This window comes from Mastigoproctus giganteus, chromosome 5, assembly GCF_048544385.1.
Source record: "Mastigoproctus giganteus isolate SK-2022 chromosome 5, ASM4854438v1, whole genome shotgun sequence".
Lineage (NCBI taxonomy): Eukaryota > Metazoa > Arthropoda > Arachnida > Uropygi > Thelyphonidae > Mastigoproctus > Mastigoproctus giganteus.
The window spans coordinates 68,467,508-68,489,458 of NC_143579.1; the positions used below are offsets into that span (position 1 = coordinate 68,467,508).

General features: G+C 34.1%; 1 protein-coding gene across 2 annotated transcripts in view; it reads right to left on the reverse strand.

Moving 5' to 3' along the window:
- Nucleotides 1-21,951, reverse strand: part of LOC150085466 (nucleolar transcription factor 1-A-like) — a 451,866-nt gene that overhangs the window by 395,367 nt on the left and 34,548 nt on the right. For both annotated transcript variants that reach the window (XM_090374048.1, XM_090374049.1), the window contains exon 2: nt 10,566-10,649. In XM_090374048.1, coding sequence (XP_090230174.1) covers nt 10,566-10,649 — 84 coding nt within the window. The remainder of the gene's footprint in view (nt 1-10,565; nt 10,650-21,951) is intronic.

Below are 21,951 nucleotides of genomic sequence, written 5' to 3' on the forward strand. Positions count from 1 at the left end.
ACAGAGGAGGCACATTTAAAAAAAAAAAAAAAAAAAAAAAAAAATACTTCTTGAAATGGGCAACCAGTTTAGCAAAATCTGCAAAAGGGCACCAGTAAGAAGGACTTTGAATATGTGGGCATAGAGCTAGTATTAGTATTAGCAATGGCGACATGGTGCAAGGAAGCCTATGGCTTATGCTGCATCTGCCAAAAAAAAAAATAAATAAATAACTAAATAAATAAACATAATATAATAATAAAAAAATAATAAGAAGAATAAGAAAATTTTTAAAAAATTAAATAATCAATAACAGAAAAGGAAATAGACAACCTATGCATTTCCCTCCTCCCACAGGTAACTATCCGGCTGACCACTGAATTTCCTCAAACTGTCAGCTTAACTTATTCCAGTTATTTATAACTCACTGGCTAAAATAAAACTTCCTGCAATCCAGTCTAAACATTCCCCCCGCCCCCCCGCATAACTTCAAATTATGGACCCTAGTTCTAGAATCATTTATAACCATCAAAATTTTGTCCTTCATTTTACTTATGCCTCTCAGAGCCTTAAACATCTCAATCAAGTCTCCTCTAAGGTGCCTAGTCTCCAAGTTCTGCAATCCACATTTCAAAGTTCTCCTCACGTGGATGCCCTTTTGCCAATCTCATCAGGTGAATTAAACGTCTTTGGACCATTTCAAAAATCACAATGTCTTTCTTTATGTGCAGTATCCATACTTGAACACAGTATTCCAAGTGTGGTCTTACAATAGCCTTATATAATAGGATTATGATGTAATTATCTCTACTAGCAATTAATTGCTAAATCATTGATAGGACGCCATGGACCTTCCTTGCAACCTGTTTATAATGCTCGGAGAACTTCATAGCTGACCTACCATAAACACCAAAGTCCCTTTTCTCCACTACAAGCGAATAATTTAATTTGGGGTTACTGTTAAGGCAGGTGTAATACCTTACACCAGCGACTTCCAAACTGGGAGGTGCGGACTAGTGCAAAAGGAGGCGCGAAAAGTTTAACAGAAATGTAATTTTCGTAACATAACATATATAAATAAATATATATATATATATAAATAAACTTTCATAACATAACATTAAATTTTATAACCTACTTTTTAAAGCATTTACGGCCACCTATCTCACTAACTTCGAGATAAACATTTATTTGGAATAAAATATATTATATTTTGCTGAAATGGATTGATGAATTATGATTGATATGATGTAATGTAATATATATAATTTATTGCATGCTATGTATGACATATATAGATAGATTGCATAGATTGCAGCTAATGCTAATCAAGCATTAGCTGCATGATTGAAAATATGGTTTCAGCGGTGTGCGATTGTGTTTTTTATTGTTTTTGGCGTGATTACTTACTGATAATAATCGTTAGTAATTTAGAAGTTCTAGTTCTAAATTACTAACGTAATTTCAAACTACAACGTAATTTAAAACTAGCAGCAATATCGGTTCTAAATTACGTAGTTCTAATAATAACGTAGTTATTATTAGTTCTAATTACGTAGTTCTAATAATAAGCATCTGTAGTTCTAAATTACTAACGTAATTTCTTATTATTTCGTGTAGTATTAATAATTGTTGTATTAACATATCAAAAATAAGAAATTGCACAATTATAGATGCTTTACTTCAAGGGAGGCACCGGGAAAATTTTACAGGTCAAGGGAGGCATGGGCTCAGAAAGTTTGAGAACCGCTGCCTTACACTTTGCTGGATTAAAGCATAGCTGCCTAGGTAACCAGGCACTTTAGGGGGACCTGCATGCGGTCCATAAGGCTCTGAAACCAAATAGTAAAATGAAGGTTAAATTTTCAGTTATAAATTTTTCCTCAACTAAGGACCGTAAATTCAAATTACAAAAAGAGATTTACACTGAATTTTGGTAATTTTTCTTTTATGTGGCGAGTTGTTAATTAAAGAAGTTAGCTACCTCCATGCAGGCAGTCTTTTGGTGTTTGAATACTCTAGGTACTTTTCATTTCAAGAGACTTTATTATATTATATAAAAACATATAAAATACACCTGCATTAAATTTAATTTTTGGTTTTAAAGAAATTCAAAAGCATTTCTGCAAATTTGGTACTGAAGCTATTTACACACCACTTATTTCAGCAGTAACTTACATTACAAACTCTGATGTTAATAATTTTGCTAACAGATAAAGCCAAAGAAGGAATTTATCATAAAATTTATCTATATTTAGAAATTAGTTAGTAGAATTTTATTGTTGGAATAAAATTGGTGAAATCTGTTTTTTTTTTTTTTTTCGGGACTATAATTTTTCATAGCCCTAGTCATAGGGCCTAATGAAAAAGGTGACCCTGCCTCTGTGGGTAATCAAGGCTTGCAGAAATTCAAATATCAACTGGACATAGTTACAGCATAGTTACCTATGTGAGATAGTGATGGGCATAATTGGATGATTCATAATCAAAATCATATTTCATAATCAATTATTTTTATAACTGTTTGCCATGAGGCTAATCTCTGTGTATGGGTATGAGTTTCCCCTAATCAGCCACATTTCCGATTATTCAAAAATCCATTACTTTGATTATTTCAATTATGATCCATAATCAATCATTTGATTACGACCTTTTGATAATGCCCATCACTAATATGAGGAGGGAAATACAGGCTGCTCATTTTCTTTATTATTATTTAGTTTGTTTGTTTGTTTTTTAGCTAGTGCAGAAAAAGCTTTGGCTTCTTTGCAATATATGGCTAATACTAATTGATTTAATAACAATCTTTTTAAAAATTTCATTCCTTTTAAGCAAAAAAAAAAAGAAGAAAATATAGTTCATTTAGTGCAGATTTTCATTTTTGACATAAAGTAATGCTTCATAAAAAATGTAAGGGAAAAAATATGTCAAAATATAGATGAAACATTAAAAATATTCTCGTCAGGGCACTTACAGTGGTGTTCTAGTTTAAACTCCCATTACAGTACTTTTGAGGGGACTCAAAATGAGAGTTTACCATATGTGCTAAGTATACAAATTTTTTTTTACTATAGTATTCTAATTTCTGCATTGCATTTATTCCATTATGTATTTTAAGTTTTGTGTGCGTGCGTGTGTGTGCGTGTGTGCACACACAACAATATAGCCACTGCCATCCAATTCAGTCACATTAAATTTATTAAATATGTGAGTCATATTAGTTAAAGTGCCAAGGTTAATTAATTTGAAATTGCTGTTAATAACAGTAATTTCAAATTAATTTTCAAATTAAGTATTTGGCATATACAATGGAGGCCTAGCCATCAAAAAACTCTTTGCTTCCATAAACCATTTTAAATCTGGTGAATTAGGGTAGAAATAGTATGGCAATTCATAAACCTAATGCACAACCTTTATTACAACACTGTTCATTACCACATGAGGTATATTTTCACACAGGTGTGCATGCACACACTCAAACCTACAAAAACTACCTGCTTTGCTTTCTCATTAATTCTTTAAATTTATTCACACTAACCAACTTGGAATGGCAGATGAAAAATCAACTATTCTCTGGCTGAAAGCATAATTCCTTACAGCTATCTTGCAATCACCATTTCCCAATTTAAATCTAAACCTATTTGCATGTGATATTCATGTGTCACTGAATTAACTAAATATTAATGTATTTAGTTTACTCAACCCATTTAAAACCTTAAACAATTCAATCAGCTCAACTTGCAGGTACTGATTTTCTTGATGCCGAAATTTACAGAACTGATCATTCTTGGTAAAAGTATCTATTCCCAAAGAAATACCTGTTCTGAAATTTATGGAACTGATCTTTCTTGGTAAAACTAACCTATTCCCTCAGGTCTATATCCTTCCGAAAGTGAGTCTTCCGCATCTGTAGTCCTCAACATGAGGACTAAACTAATGCCGTATGCAATGGGATAGTCACCTCTTTGCCCCAGCTGGTAAAACTGACAAAACCCCAAGATATGAAATTCTCTCAACAGTTGCCACTGTTCAGAGAATTTCATATCAGACTATACAATTATCCCTAGGACTTTTTCATTCTTCATGAACTTGTTTTTTTTTTTTTTTTATTATTATTATTTTTTTTTTATATCAGAACCACAAGCAAGGGAGATTTTAGGAATTTTAGTACTTAGTACCATGTGCATGGGTTGAAGGGCGAGAAGATACATTAGCATTAGTACAAGCATATGATGCAAGAAAGCAAGCTCATACAGCATCAGCTTAAAAAAAAAAAAAAAACACACCATTCCCATTTCACTATTTCATTCGATCCAAATGATTGTCGAGTTCTGCCTTGAATTTATTTAAGCTATCAACTTCCACAACAGATGAAGTTTGTTCCGGCAATCAACTACCTTCTGGCTAAAGGCAAATTTCCACACATCTATTCTACAACTGTCTTTCCTCAGTTTGAATCTATGCCCTCTCAGGTTTGTAATCTGAGAAAGAGGAAGAATCCCATCAGCAATGAGACTGCTCAATCCATTCAAGGCCTTATACAACTCAATCAGATCGCCTCCCAGGTGTCTAGTCTCCAGAAGCTACAATTTGCAAAACTTAATCCTTTCTTCGTAAGAGCACCCCCACCCCTTTGTTCCCCTGTCTTATTGTCCTTCTCTGTACTCATTCTAGCAACTATACATCCTTCCTAAAATGAGGCTTCCAGACCTGTATGTAGTACTCAAGTTGTGGCCTGACCATTGCCTTATACAAGGTGATAATCACCACCTTATCTCTGCTCACAAAATTCCTGTATATCATTGACAAGACCCCATGACCTACTCTGGCAGCCTATCTGCACTGTCAGAAAAGTTCATAACTGCACAATTATCCCCAGGTCTCTTTCAATCTCCACTACCCTTGGTGGAACAACACCCAGCTGGTACATTTCTCTGGGGATACTGCTACCTATATACAGTACTTTGCATTTGTCAATGTTAAACTTCAGTTGCCACTTCTCAGCCCATCTGCCCATCTTTTCCAGATCCTGTTGCAGCAGCATACTGTCATTACTGTTATTAACAACCCTGCCAACCTTGGCATTAAGCTTGATATACCTTCATCAATATCACTGATAAATATACAAAACAATGGGCACAACACCGAAACCTGAGGGACACCACTAATAACATTACTCCACATAGAGCAGTATCCATTGATTACCACTCTGTTATGTCCCACTCAACCATCCTTTTATCCATTGTAGCAACATGCCTTTAATGCAATATTGCTCCAATTTGCATAGCAGCCTTCAATGTGCAATAACATCAAAAGCTTTCCTGAAATCCACTACACATATGTTATCAAAATTATTTTTTGCATCCAGTTCCTCTGTGACCACATCATAGTATCCAATCAAATTGGTCAGACAAGACGTCACCTTAACAATCCCATGCTGTGTCTGAATTATTACTGCTGTCTTGTCTAGATTATTCTTGCAATGCTTCTTTAACCAGTGACTCCATTATTTTCCCTGGAACAAAAGTCAAACTAACAGGTCTGTAATTACTTGTTTCACCCTTTGATTCCCCCTCTGTGAATTGGAGATACATTTGCACATCTTCAATCCGTGGGGACTTCAAGTCCAAGGATGCTCTCATAATTATGGCTAAGGGTTTGCTTATTTCCTTTGCCACCTCCTTTAATATAACTGGATAGATCCCATCTACCCCAGTGCCTTTCTTATGTTTAACTTCAACAATTTCTCCTCCACTTTGCTTTCAGTTATCATAAAGTCATTTAATTCCATATTAGAGTTTGATAAACAGCTGGCCCTCTCCTCCTTAAATAACTCATGTCTGAATGTAAATGCAAAATATTCATTTAGTTTGGCAGCTATCTGAGAATGATCATCTACAGTCAAACCATTGATATCAAGTGGACCAATCTGATTCATCCCCTTCCTTTTAGAGTTTATTAGATAGTATGAATCAGAGCTGTAATACTCAATATGTTCTACGTTGATAATAATATTAGTAAATTAATAAGAGGAGTTTACCTCAATATAGTACGTGGAACACTTCCGTATGATACCCTCCAGAAATTAAAACGGAAAAAACGAAAAAACGACAACTTACCGGTACATTAAAGTAAATTATAAATATAATTAAAGTAAAATATAAATAATTAAATAATCAATTTAACACAATTCAAAATCAATTCAAAACAATTAAAATTCAAATTAACGCAATTAAAAGAATCTTAACGAAAATATTCAAAACGATTTTCCTTCCTGAAGCTGACAATGCTTTTCGACCGACTGTCGTGATCACAGGAATGAAAATTACCGAATCAGGCTAAACCTGCAACTTAAATGTTGCAGGTTTAGCCTGATTCGGTAATTTTCATTCCTGTGAAAAAATTTCATTCCTGTGCAGGTTTGAACACAGGAATTTTCATTCCTGTGTTCAAACCTGCAACTTAAATGTTGCAGGTTTAGCCTGATTCGGTAATTTTCATTCCTGTGATCACGACAGTCGGTCGAAAAGCATTGTCAGCTTCAGGAAGGAAAATCGTTTTGAATATTTTCATTAAGATTCTTTTAATTGCGTTAATTTGAATTTTAATTGTTTTGAATTGATTTTGAATTGTGTTAAATTGATTATTTAATTATTTATATTTTACTTTAATTATATTTATAATTTACTTTAATGTACCGGTAAGTTGTCGATTTTTTCGTTTTTTCCGTTTTAATTTCTGGAGGGTATCATACGGAAGTGTTCCACGTACTATATTGAGGTAAACTCCTCTTATTAATTTACTAATTTTAGAGTTTATGTAAGTAAAGAAGTCTGTTGTTTTTCTTTGCATCCTTTGTCAAGGATACCTAGAACAGTATTTCTTCGTTGGAACAAAAAGCCTAGTAGCTTCCAAAATTACTTCCTTGAATGCTTCCCATTTAAAATTTGCTGTTGGTAACATCGTCAGTTGGTTCAATGCTATAGAACTTAAAATATCTCTGAGACCACTGTAGTCACCTTTATGAAAGCAAAAACCTTCCCTTTACCCCTGATGGTAGTTACATCTTTAAGTAAGTCCCACATCAGTACACTGTGATCACTGCCACCTAGTGGTTCCTTTATCTTTAAATTCTTAATGCATGAATAATAACTGCTGATAATCAGATCAAGAATGTTACTCCCTCTTGTTCTACTTGTTGAAATTAGACTTCAATTTCTGTAGATTGTAATTTTCAGATAAAACCTAGTTTTTTAGATGCAAAGGAAGCAATATTTGTAAGATGCTTATGCCAAGAGAGAGAGAGAGAGATTAGAATCAGGGTAATCCCAAATAGAGATATATATACATTCTTACCTAGAAATTGGAGTGTCATCAAAGATTAGCATAGGAGCAGAATAATTCTTTTTTGCGAGATATAAAACAGAACTGAGTTTTGGAAGGACTGAAATGAACTAAGTTATCTTTGCCCAACTGGAGAATTATCTGGAGATCAGCATTTAAAGAATTAGTAGTGGATATTCAAGAAGTTAAAGCTGTTGCAAGGTTGCTCAAACTGGAAGATGGTGTGCAACATGCTATCATTAGCAAAACTATAGATGGGATTTCTGGTCAGTGGAAGGTTATTAATATACAAGATGAAAAGAGTGGGTGAAAGAACCAAACCTTGGATACACCAGCATTAGTGGAGAAGTTAGAAAACAGAGCGCCATCTACCATTACCCATACTGAGCAATCAGACAGAAAACAGGATACCCAATTACAAAAAACAGTTGGCAAACCATAAGATGGAAGCTTATTCAGAAGACCTTAATCCAAACCAAATATGCTTGAGTTTTACCAAACCTTTCCATTCAATTTGTCCATAGATGGGTAACATAAGCCAGAATATCACCAGTGGACTGACACTGACAGAATCCATACTGACGATCATTGATCAGATGGAAGATTTCTAGATAGTTTAAGAGTTGGCAATTAATTGATTTTTCCATTACTTTTGAAAGAGTAGAAGTGCAATGGGACAATAATTGGATGGTTGGGATTTGTCACCCTTTTTAGGAACTGGCTAGATGTGAACAAATTTTCAATCTGTTGGGAAAACATCTTGGAATAAGAAAGTGAAAAAAAGGTGACACAGAACAGGAGTAAGTTCAGGAGCACAGGTTTTGAGAACAAGTAGAGAAATACCATCAGGATGTGGAGCTTTCTTAGCGTCGAGATTCTTAAAAATTCTTCTTACTGAAGACCACAGGAAGCACTGAATGGAGAATACTGGGAATGGTAGGAGGTGGTTTACCAAGTTCATCAATACATGAGTTAGAAGAAAAGTGGGATGCTCCAGGTCAGCTTTATCTTTGGCTGAAGTGGCAATAGAACCATCTGATTTTGACATAAGTGGGAACAGAAAAGGACAAAAGTTGCGACCAACAGCTTTGGCAAGAGGCCAGAATGGTCGACTACCATTTGGACAAAAAGAAAGTTTTCTACTCTTACCCTGTTCGAAGTCTAGTTTGGACTGATTAATAACTGCCTTACAAATTGCAAGTTTTGGTGTAGACAGAAAATGAATTTGGAAATTTGGATACAAGCTAATAAGCAATATGCAACTTTCTTACCTTGAACAGCCTTAGCACATTTATTGGAAAACCAAATAAAGGATGAGATTTTAAAGTGTAGTATGGAATAAAGAATTTCATCCCTACAAGAATAATTTCGCTGACATGATCTGAGCAAACGTTGGCATCAGAAGATTTGAAACAGTAATCCTACCAGGGAAAGGAAGAAAAGAAATCTCGTAGATCATCCAATTTTCCACTCTTATAATGCCAAACACCACGAGATTAAGAAAGGCCACGAAAGAAAGGCTCCATTGGAGAAGAGACCATCACCAAGTTGTGATATGGGGTACCTAGAGGGCCATTCATATCAATCGTTCAATTAGAAGAGTTGTTTGTGAGAAAAAAGTCAAGAGTTTTGGCTGAGTGATTAGGATTGTCTGGTACTATCCATTTGGCATGTTATTTTGGGATAACTGCTACCCAAATTCAATACCTCACATTTATTAATGTTAAACCTTGATTGCCATTTTCCAGCCCATCTACCTAAAATTATCCAGTCTTGTTGGAGTAGTGCATCCTTATTGATGTCATTAATCGTCCTGCCTACCTTTCTACGATCCATGCCTGATTCCTTCAGGGCAGCATCCAATGGCTTTGTAATGGAAACTTTAGGAACTGCTGATTTGAAGTGAAGAAGATATTAGCTTAAAAAAAAAGCATTTTAATAACAGAGTTTAAGTCTATAAATCTTGCAATAACAAATATCCAATCAGAGGCAAGTTGGTGTGGGCATAGAGAAAGGATGGAAGAAGGGAAATTAAAATAGATTTGAATGGCAATAGGCCCAGAGCAGATCAAGTGAAGATGGAATGACATTATCAAGAAAGCAGACAAAACAGGGCTTGCTTTAACTATAACTAAAAATCTAAGAGGAAATAAGATAGCATGGAAGGAAATTGTGAATGGAAGGCTGATAGTTCAGGACTGATTATTCACAATAAGTTATTAACAATATGATACATTGCCATCTGCCACTCATTTAGAGAGGTCTCAGTTTCATTCCCAGGCAGGAAGACTAGACAATTAGAGGAATTTCTAAAGTACTCCTCATTTATTATTATTAGCCATATGGTGCAAGGAAGCCTGAGGCTTATGCTGCACCACCCAGAAAAAAAAAAAAAAAAAAAAAAAATTCTGAATTATCCTGAGAGAGAGAGAGAAGTAGAAGGGAATCACCAAGAATGATGATATCCAACTCAGGACACTGGATGTGGCACGCCCATACTCAACAGATGTGAGCCCCCTGAGGCTGTAGTTAACTGATCTCATGTGGAGGGTGTAGGACTCCCCCCCCCACATTATTTGGGTCTTTACAGCCCACACAACATGCAAATCAGCCCCCCCCACACTTCTATAGGCAATATATATTTACAGTTATGAGCCCATACCTGGGAGTCAATAAATGACAATCTACGACGTGTTTGGAGAGATACAGGTTCAATTCCTGCCAACTCAAGGAATTTCTGAAGTACTTTTCAACTGAGGCAGCAATTAGCCAATCTTGGGGAAAGGGAGTAGGGTTTCTCAGAGTTATTTTGGATATTTTTCAGACTGGAAAATGCAAATCAGACTGAACACACACTTCTACATATAAATATACAAAAAAATAAAAAAAATATGCATGACTAGCTCTAATACTATAAATAATAATTTGTAATTGCGTATTATAGTGACATGAATACCCACTGAATATAATGTAATGGATTTTGATGATTCTATGGTTTCTGGGATTAAAATACCAAAAAAAAAAAAAAAAGCAGCTTATGTTCTTTTTTCCCTTCACTCTTAGTAACTCTAATATTTTTTGTTACATTTTAAATTTAAATCTAGTCAATCTTATCTGAATGCTCTTCCCATGAAAGAGTTAATATGTGAAACAGAGAACATTACAATTTCTAAATTTTGAACAAATATACCTAATATTAAAAATGTAGGAATAAAAAATATCTATGCTATATAAAGGTATACCTTGTCTTATGTGCTGATTTTCTTTATTCAGTTGGTCATCATCTTCTTTCTTTTTAACATGCTTGTTGCTTGAATTAGATATATCTATAAAAAAAAATGACAGTTCTGATTATGCAATAAAATGAAATCTACATTAACAATGTGGAATTTAAGCTAGAAATCAAATTAAAATTTTGCCATTGATTTTAACTGTATACTACATTGAAGATGAACTAACTATATAATTAGTGTGACAATAATTATACAGATAGTTCAGTTGGATTTTTTTTTTTTTTTTGTTCTATATTTTTAGTTCTTGAACAGAGTACTGTACTGTGTATTATACAATGCAAGAAAAGTGATAAAGCAGCATGGAAAAGAATACTATACAGTCCAGTAAAAATATCTTGTATCATCTATCTTACAAAATTAGAATACCGCACACCAATCTGAAATGAGAGGAGAATAAAACTACATAGTTATACAGCAAACAGTTATAATTCACAATAAATATTACCTATACTTCACAACTGTAACTAGAGTCATTGTTAGATCTATAGGAGAGGTGAAATGAGGATGTGTCAATACATTAAATCAGTGGTTCCCAAACTACTGAGATCTATGGACCCCTTCAAAAATCAAAAAAAGTTTGCGGACCCATGTGCGTGTACATTGGGTTTTCTAAAACAACTCAGCTTTATTCTTATTTTTTACATAAATATATAATAATTTTATTTATCACCAACTGGTAATGAATAATTTGACCAGTTCCGGAAGATCTGTTTCACAGACAGTTTGGGAAACTGCATTAGATAATGCAGAATTCATATAAATTCTGCATCCACTGAGATACAATAGCTATTTAGTTATTTATATACATATAAATTTATATACATTTGTTTGTTTGTGTGTGGGGGGGGGGTTGTAAAATAAAGTGTCTGTGAAAATGGAAATGAAAAGTACATATGGTGCCTGAACTAAGACCATCATCATCATCAGCCATTTTCAATCCACTGAAGGATGAAGGCCTCTCCAGCAACTTTCCAGTTCCTTCTGTTTTGAGCACTGGCCATCCATTTACTACTCAAAAACTCATGAATTTCATCTATCCATCTCCGCCTTTGTCTTCCAGGTTTTCTTCTAGCTCCTCTTGGGTACCATTCTGTTATTTTCTTAGTCCATCTGTCATCATGTCTTCTAGCTATGTGTCCTGCCCAAGACCATTTTAGTTCTTTAGTTTTGATAAGAATGTCCTTTACTTGAGTTTGCTGCCTAATCCATGTGTTTCTCTTCTTATCTAACAGTCTGATTCCCAATATAATTCGTTCCATTCTTCGCTGTGTAGTTCTTAGCTTCTCTTCCATTCTTTTAGTGAGTGCCCAAGTTTCACTTCCATAAGTCATGGTGGGGAGTATACATTGATTCATTATTTTACGTTTCAGACAAACTGGGATATTGCTCTTCAGTATGTGACTATATTTCCTGAATGCTATCCATCCAAAATTTATTCTTCTCTTGACTTCCCAGCCATTTATCATTATTACAGCTAATAACTTGTCCCAGATAAGTATATGACTCCACCTTTTCAATTACTGCTCCTTCAATCATTATTTCCCTTTCCGTGGCATACTTGTTCATCATTACTTTTGTTTTAGCCATATTCATCTTTAGTCCAAAATCCTTACTAACTGTGCATGACTGATTAAGATTTTCCTCTAATTCTTTGGGATCGTGGCTTATGACCACAATGTCATCTGCAAATCGTAAATGGTTTAGGTACTCTCCGTTCACATTGACTCCTTTCTGCGACCAGTCTAATCTTCTGAAAGCTTCCTCAAGGGCAGCAGTAAACAGCTTCGGAGATATTGTGTCTCCTTGTCGGACTCCTTTCTCGATTTTAAATTTCCTACTGTCTTTGTCTAGTCTAATAAAGGATGTAGCACTCTCATATATTTTCTTCAAAATCATAATATATGGAGTATCTATGCCTTGTCTTTCCAGTGCCCCAAACATTGCCTTATGCTGTATGGAGTCAAATGCCTTTTCATAATCCACAAATGCCAGGCATAATGGTGTTTTATATTCATTTGCTTTCTCCATTAGCTGTGATATTACGTGAAGGTGATCCATAGTTGAGAATACTGTCCTAAAGCCAGCTTGCTCTTTCGGTTGATTCTCATCAAGTATTCTTTCTAATCTGTTAGTAATGACCCTTGTGAACAACTTGTAGATATGGGATAACAAGCTAATTGGTCTATAATTCCCAATTCCTGATTTATCTCCTTTCTTATGCAGCAAAACTATGATTGCATTATTCCACTGCTTAGGCATCACACCTTTTCTAATGCACTTTGTGAAGAGCCTTGCCAGTTTTTGTGTTATGTCTCTTCCTCCCAATTTTAACAACTCTACAGTAACTTCATCTTCCCCCGGGGCTTTCCGATTCTTCATTTTCTTCAATGCATGTTCTACCTCATCAGGAAGAATATCGGGTATGTCGTATGTGTTGCTACTTTGCAATCCATCTTCCCCACTGCTGGTATCATTCCCTCGCTCCTTGTATAATTCTCTATAGTAGTCTTCTGCTATTTGAATTATGCCTTCTCTGCTGTTTATAAGTACACCATCGCTATTCTTCAGTTTCAGTATCATTTGTCTTTCTGTATTACTGCTCATGGCTGCTGATTTAAATCCTTTGTTTTCCCTTAATGCTTGTTCTACTTTTCTTGTGTTAAATCTTCTTATGTCCTCTCTGAGTCTCTTTCTAATGGCTTTGCATAACTCAGTATACTCAATTTTCTCCCTGTCAGTGTTTTTCTTGCTCTTCATTTGTCGTCTTTGGTTCATCATGACAAGTGTTTCTTGACTAATTTTTTCTTCTTTGGATTTCTGTTTCCCTATAGGTTTCTTGGGCTTTATCACTTTCAGAAAGTTGTAATATTCCTCGTCGATATCTTGGTCCTGAGCAGTCTGCAGAAGCTCAAACTTGTTCTTCAGTTCCAGTACATACTGCTTTTTATCCTCCTCTGTTATTTCAAAGACCTTTGTATTATTTACTCGAGTCAGTTTTTTCCTTTCCTTTCCTACATCTATATCAAGTGTACATCTTACCATTCTGTGATCACTTCCAACATTTACCTTATTCAGGACGGTAACATCATTCACAATATATCTTCTGTTAGTGAGGATGAAGTCGATTTCATTAGTTGTTAATCCATTTGGACTCTTCCATGTCCACTTTCTGTTCACCCTTTTCTTGAAAAAAGTGTTCATTACTGACATTCCTTGAGATTCTGCAAATTCCACAAGTCCTTCACCTCTTTTATTTCTTTCACCAATTCCAAAATTTCCTATAGTTCCTCTTTCTGCGCTGTTTTGCCTTTTTCCAACCTTAGCATTGAAGTCCCCCATAATAACAGTGTAGTGGGTTTTCTGCTCATCTAGAAGACTCTCAATTTCAGTGTACATTTCTTCAACCTCTTCATCATCATGGCTCGATGTTGGTGCATAAATCATTATAATCTTTAGCTTGTACCTCTTAGAAATCTTGAGTATTAGTCTTGACACCCTTGGTGATGTACTTTTGAATTCCAAAATGTTGTTTTTAAAATCTTTATGGACCAGAAATCCAACTCCACCTTCACTCCTTTCACTGTTTCCATTGGTGTACAGCAGATTTCCACTTGATAAACTTATAAGTGATTCATTTCTTCTTCTTGTTTCAGCCAAACCGATGATATTCCAATTCACATTTTCTAATTCCTTTTCCAGCTCTAATATCCTGTCTTCACCGATGAGTGATCGTACGTTATAACAGGCCAAGTTCAATTTCCGTGCATGGCAGCCTGGTCGTACCCAGAGATTCTTAGCACCCTCTGCTTCCACTCTGATCCTCTCGCTGTCGTAAGAGGGAGAGTGAAAGCTGCTGGGGACTGAGGGCCATTTGTATTGTTGTGCTCTCATTGCTGGAGGGTTTGGTCTTTTCCTCTTCACGCTGACCAGGCGTCTTGAAGAGAACCACTCTACACGTTCGTTGCCACCTAAGTGACGTAACAGGGCTTACCATCGAGAAGGTGTGCATGAGTGGATTTTAGGGAGGCAGGCCAACCGGACTTCTCCTAAATCTTCTGTAATAGAGAGATATTGGATCCATCAGTGTTTTAGGCTGAGTGTCTGATAACACACAGGATACCTGTTCCCCTCTAAGCCCCTTAGAGGGGAACAGGTATCCTGTGTGTTATCAGGTATCCTGTGAACTAAGACCATGTGTACTTTTAATTTCCATTTTCACAGACACTATTTATTTTACAAACCACACATTATTTATATCCTTTTGCTTCTTTTACTGCTGCACTGCACATTTTGGAGCATTAGACATACAATAACTTTTGTTATTTTCCTTTTTATGTTTATTTTACTTCTTAACAGTTTTATATTACCACTATATATATATTTATATATATATACACACACATTTTAATAATACAATTTATGAGAAAAAAAGGATTTCAAAAGTTTTGCATTCAATGTGAATAAAATTATCAATTGTGTTTGGATGAATAAAAAGGTTTTATACATATTAACATGTGTGACTATAGCAAGTAGGAGGTTCATTCGGTGTTAAATAAAGGTGTTACTTTATCACATCAATCAAAACAGATATCACATGGCAGACGATAAGACACCCAGATTTCAGGAGAATTTTGGAAAAAAATATTTTATTGCACATATCTGAAATACAAGTTCACAAATAAAAGTATCGTTGTGGTTTGAGTGAGACCAAAATGTGCTTCAGCTGTCCTGTTTCCATGTGCTTTGCTATAATTTAACACCTTTAATTTGAAGACAGTGTGCAAAACCTTCTGCCTTGTATCCATTTTGTCAGGACAACAAATTCACAATAAATTAAACTACCATACTGCATGAAACACGTGATACTAAATATATATTTTTCTCTTTCCACCGGCGATAAATAAAATTGATTTATAAATTAAAGGAGTTACTGATTAAGGTCAAGCAAATGATTACTAATGCCGGTAATTTGGCCTGATCATGCTGCTTATTGCTGCATGTGTAGATCTCAGCGAGAAGCAGGGTAGGGGGTGGTCAGTGTCTCATATACTGAAGGGTAATCCTTTCCTGAAAAAGAGATCTAGAAGGAAGTAGGGTTTATCCTCTCCCCCATGGAAAAAGTAAAGGATGAGTTCTGGTGAGATGTGCAAGACCTCAAAATTCAGATATGGCTAGCAATAACCAGAAGTGGCAACCTTTTCCAGCAATGTACCACTTAGCACACTGAAAGTATGTCAAGTGCTACCTAGGTGCATATCCATAAACTACAGGAATCAATACCCCCACCAATACTGGCCATACCACCAAATGTTTCTGTTAACTATGTAATTTCTGTATATTTATAAATTTAATTTATAAACATAGTATTGTTCAATATTTTTTATTACAAGTTATTGAACAATATTACATTTAAAAAATAAATTTAATACAGGTTAGCGAACAAATGTTTATGCCTACAGAATCAGGTTCATGAGGAATTCACTGATGCCTTAAATCTTAAATTTACAGTAAAATTCAGTAAATATAAACTGAGGATGGATCTCATTATTAAAATTATGTTATTATCACTGGCAATAAAAGTGGAATTTAAATTACATCTTCATTTATGATTTTTATGCTATTTTTCCCACCAACTGGTAGGTGTATTACTAACAGCTCAGCATGCACCACATGCCCTTAAGGGCTAACTATCCCTGCAATATAGGGTCTGATAATTAAAAAAACAAAGTTGCATGCACCTAGTATACGTTCAGACCACAAGATGCAAGAGCATTTTAGGAAACATTTTTCTGAAAAAATCTTATGGTCCTTGTGCATATATAAGCCAAGAAGTGCAGTAAACATAAAAAAAAAAAAAAAAAACCTTAGTCCTTTTGCATTAATTATTTTAAAAAAATCTTATGGTCCTTGTGCATCTTATAATCCAAGAAGTACAGTACTTAACACACATATATATATATATATATATATATATATATATATATATATATATATATAAAAAAAAATTGATTATGCTCTTGCCATGACCACTAAATTAAAGAAGTTTACAATTAATCATTTCAACAATGAATGCAACTGTTAACTGTATATAGCCAGTCAGACTTGAATCATAGACCAACTTTTTTTAATCAGCTGGCACAAATACAAGTTGTGCCTGGAGTTACTATTCAGAATTTCTACAGAATTACAGCTAAAATTATGACCGCAATAATGTTTATCTCACCTTGTTAAAAGCAACTGTCAAGTATGTGTAAATACTAAGTATAACATCAACAAAACATATGAAATAAAATCCACTACAATTTTCTTTAATTCATATTAAACCAATGTGATACAGTTAATTCAATAAGTTAATTGGAACACAAACTGCATTCAATTAAACTACCATACTGCATGAAACACGTGATACTAAATTATTTTTTGTTTACATATCCCCAAAGAACCACGTTCTTATTTTTGTACCTCCATATATATATATATATACACACTATATTTTACTACAATACAAAACACGCTTAAGTAAAAAATCAGAGAAATCATCAATTCTGATGAATCATCACTTAGCTTAATAATGGCAATAGTGTAATTACTACAAAATATGGTTAAGTAAAAAATACGTTTCAATTGTTCCAAAATATTTTTGTTTCTTGTTAATCTCTTGCATACCACCTGGGGAGCTCCCGTGTATCCGGGGGGGGGTACGCATACTCCCAGCTGAATAACGCTGATCTAGATCATTATCTTAGGGACTACTAACAGGAATTATATATGTCTCAGAGTTAAACTGAATCAGTTGAGGTTGAAGTCAAATATTGTATACATGTTCAGGATTAGTATGCCTCTTTCTCTGTACTGATATCTTATTCTTTGCTTATTTTCTTAAACAGATCAAGTAAACTAGATTGTGTCATGTGCTGCAATAAAGATTTTAGTAAACAAAAGAAATTTAGCTTCTACAAAGTTATATCTGTCAACTTTTGACTTTCAAGAAACTAGAGATTGGGAAACATTCTTTTTTGGGAAAACAGGATCTTTTTTTCAGAAAAAGGTGGTGCATTTTTTTTTTTTTTTTTTTTTTTTATTATTTATTTTTTAATCCAGACTCTGCAGTCAAAATAAAATTTCACTAACAGCACATGCATTTTAAAATACAGCTCACAGGTTTACCAGTAAGTACGCTTTCAAATATTCACTTACCTATACTTTGTTCACTCTGGTTATGACAAACAAATACATGCCACTGAGTAAAGTACCTCTATGTTGCTAAACAACATAGAAGTACTTTAGCAACTAACCATAGGAGTATTATTAAAAGGTACATTTTTTTTTATGTTAGAATTAGAGTTAGAGCAAACAGAGTAAAGAAATTAACTGTCCATAGATTTTTAGATCATCTGTTTCACAAAACAGATTATGAATGCTCCAAGAAAAATAATGTTACAGGCTTTGCACCTCTTTGAAATGCTGAGTCAAAGTTGTGTTTATAATAATGACCCTGTGTCTAAACTTCACTGTCAAGAACATTTCCAAAGCTTCAACAAAAAGAAAGGAACTAAAGTGTCATTTTTTCACCTGGCTGAATTATCCTCTCACACAGCATTGCCACAAGGAATTGTTAAAATTGTAAGCATGACTTGGTAAAATTATAATATGTTATATTTTAAGCTCCCTTGTGCAACTGACAGTATCCCAACCAACGGCCAGGGTATATTAACCCTTTCTTCTTTCATAATGGCATTAAGTAGTCCATCATAGAAAGGAAAACATTAAATATAACATGAACCTAAAGTAGCATATTAATGCTGCAATTTGGATTACACTTGGAAGGTGCAGTATTACCCTAATAATCAAAATAAAATGAAATCAAAAATAAGAAAAAGACAAAACAACACTCATTGTTACCATGTTTCCTAGGGCAGGGAGTCATGCATTTGCAAGACTCTCTGCCAAAGGAGATATGCCCTCAGACACACTCAAGTACAAAAGGCCACTTTCATAATAAATAAATAGAATTATATAAATCCCTCCCATTTTTTCCTTAAGTGTAATATCTTGGAAATATAACTATGATTGTCACATTGGTTCTAACTAGGGCTTACAATACCGAGATTCTGGTAATTTTTTTTCCGGTATTCAAATCCCGGTATTGATACAAAAATGCCGGTTATTCAGTACTAATTTAAAAAATAATTATCCATAAATGCATTAAGCATAAATTTATTATTCAAGTATATAAAAAAATAAGTAAAAATAATTTCATAATCAAGTTTTTGTGGAATATTCCAAATTTTGTAAGTTCTCATCCGACATCCTAGGCAGAATTCTTTTCTTCCACTTTGTGTGTTGGTTGCTGAATGACGTTTCCGAAGCAGCCACGAATAAACATATTTTGCTGGATTGAAGGGAGGGAGCCAGCGGTGGGCCTACAGTTTTAAGAAACAGTAGTGAATAAACTGTTTTTGTCATCAACGAAGCGCTGGCGATCAGATTCATTTGTGAAAATCCTCGTTCACATTCACTCGATAAAATTGGTATCGTAATCAAAGCGTTCATCAAATACTTCAATTCTTCCGAAACGTTCTTATCAATTAGATATCCCCAAAATCCACGAATTTCATCTCTTTCATTTAACTGTAACCTAATTGAGAATTTTCTAAGTTCATTTTCACCAAATGCCAACAATTCATGTTTAGAAGGATTAATACTTTCGTTGTCCTTGTTTTCCTTCTCTGGTCATCAGTATTGTCACTAGTTCGAATTTGATTTTTTTTTTTTTTTTTTTTTTTTTTGAAACTATCCAAAATATCAGTGTCATTCTGATATTCAGGTACCGCGATCATGTAAACAGAGATAGAGAAAATTTATAGAAAATGTGGATAATGCACTTCCGCAAAACAACAGATGATTATTTCTCAGGGTAAAAAAAAAAATCACTTTTCTAATTCTCGAACGGGGCACTTAAGGTTGATTCACAGTGGTGTCCAACCTACGGCCCGCGAGGAAAGTGAACTAAAACACAGTTTTAAAATTTGTTAATTATCAAAAAAATTTTCTAATTAAATGTTTTGTTCAGTAAATGTAATTGTGTATCATACTTAATAAAATTTTTGAATATTTTCAATTTTACTTTTACATGCAACAAGATATGGAAAATTAACACACTAAAGAAATCTAACTTTGAATTTTTTTGAATATGGCCCCTGTATGGGAAAAGGTTGGACACCACTGCAGTAGGTTGGCCAGAGCCCATTTGGAATACACCTTGATCTGCCTACTCTTGACTAGTGCAACTTCTCCGTATGTGGGATGGTTGGTCGGATAGGTTTTACCAGGTACCACTAAGTTGTATTGTAATGGTAATCCCTTTAGCTCTCTTAATTTGCGCAGCAGCACTATTCGCCTAAATTGCCTGAAGGCCAGAAACGCGAACAGTGCATACCGAGTTAATTTTCTCATAAATCCATTCGCTATATGAAAATTTTCTTCACTCAACAGAAACTATTTTAAACATAACTTCCAAGGTGAATTCACTATAAAAGTTAAACAGAGGTCCGACTGAGTAATTCAGAATTATAAAAATGGTTATACAGTTTTATATAGAAAATATCTTAACAATAGACAGTAAAAACTGCAAATTTAGTTAAATAATTTTAAGCTTATTTGAACAGTTGGTAAACGTGAAAAAAAATTTACAGAATATTACAAATTTCGAAGTGTACTGCATCCAAATGTCACACGTCACTGTTAATAAAGGTGCCAGTATGCTGTACCATCCCAAAATGAAAACTTTATTCGGACAGGTAGTGTGGATGCTTATTATTTTTTTGTTTTTAAACTATGTTTAATAATTTTTGCTAGAATATTTATTCTTGTAATAAAAGTTTGATTTAAAACGTGAATTCAAGTAATTACTTGTTTTTTTCTTACTTTATTGCACCAAATTGTAATCAATGGTGTTTTTTTTTTTTTTTTTTGGAATACTCGTATCCCAGTTTCATAAATTAAAAATACCGAAATACCAATATTCAGATTTCGACCGGTATTGTGAGCCCTAGTTCTCACACTGAAACCGACAAAACAGATATATAAAACATCAACTACTTCATCCATTACTTTATCTTCAATGCCACTAAAAGTGCTGGAAAAGAAGTCCACAGAAAATTGCAAATTTGAAAATGATGCACTGCCAATTGATGAAATTTATGAACCATATAATCACCTGCAGAACAAAAGAAATAAACTTCTAGGCAGTAGAAATACTTATGACTACATCAGAGTCAACCTTCCAATTCTGTCTAATTTGTTAAACTACTTATGAAATGGAAGTGGAAGATTTAAAAACTGTCGGAATAACAAACTTACAACATCACATTCTTCAACTTGCTGAGGAATGAATTCAGTAAAAAGATGCAAGGGTACACTGGATTGAAGAACTATGTTCAGATTTTCAAACATTGGTGTAATATTTAATAGAAATGAACTAGTTATGATTGCTTTCACCAGAATTTTGCAATTCAGGAGTTCTATTTCTTGAGTTCATTAATTTATCTTCTTTCAATTCTCCTAAATCATGAATTGGATTTGAATGAGAATAAATACCACTCATACTTTCCAATTTGGTGCCTGAAAAGTGCTCGTATAGCTTTTCTTGCCACATAATTGGATGCTATGGGTCTTTTGACCCCATACAAATTTCTGCGGTTTTGCTTTTTGAGTACAGTGAAACTCCCAACAGCTGTCAAACAAGTTTCCTTCATTTCTCAATTGAAAATTCCGAAATTTTTTTTTTTTTTTTTTTTATAAGTTCTCGTAAAAAAGTAATAATTTCAGGATCAAGTTCAGCCTATTCCCTATAATTATATGCACATACAGAAACAAGTGAATTTAAATTTACCACTCATCACTGATATCGAATCATTGATATATCCACATCCAGTGTTCTCTGGTTTTGCCAATGTAGTTTGACTCGTGTCCAACTGAAATGCATGGGTTTTCAGGTGGCATTTGAGATGCTGTGTCAAATAATAACGAAGATAATATAAACATCTCTGAAGTGCTGCAGAAGTTTTTATTTTGAAAAGAAGTTATTTTTAAAAAATAATTAAAAATATTTGTTTTTAATATAAAAAAATTCACTTGTGTTCAGAAAAGGCTGAAATAAAGGTCGCACCAATAGATGAACAATTCTTAATTATTTCTTCTTTTCAGATTTCTAAAGTCTTGAATGTGGGGTCATTTCAAACCCTACACCTAGCAGAGTAACAATTTCAGGTTAAAAAAAAAAAAAAAAACATTATCAGAATGACATCAGGCATTTTATTATTCCTGAATTACT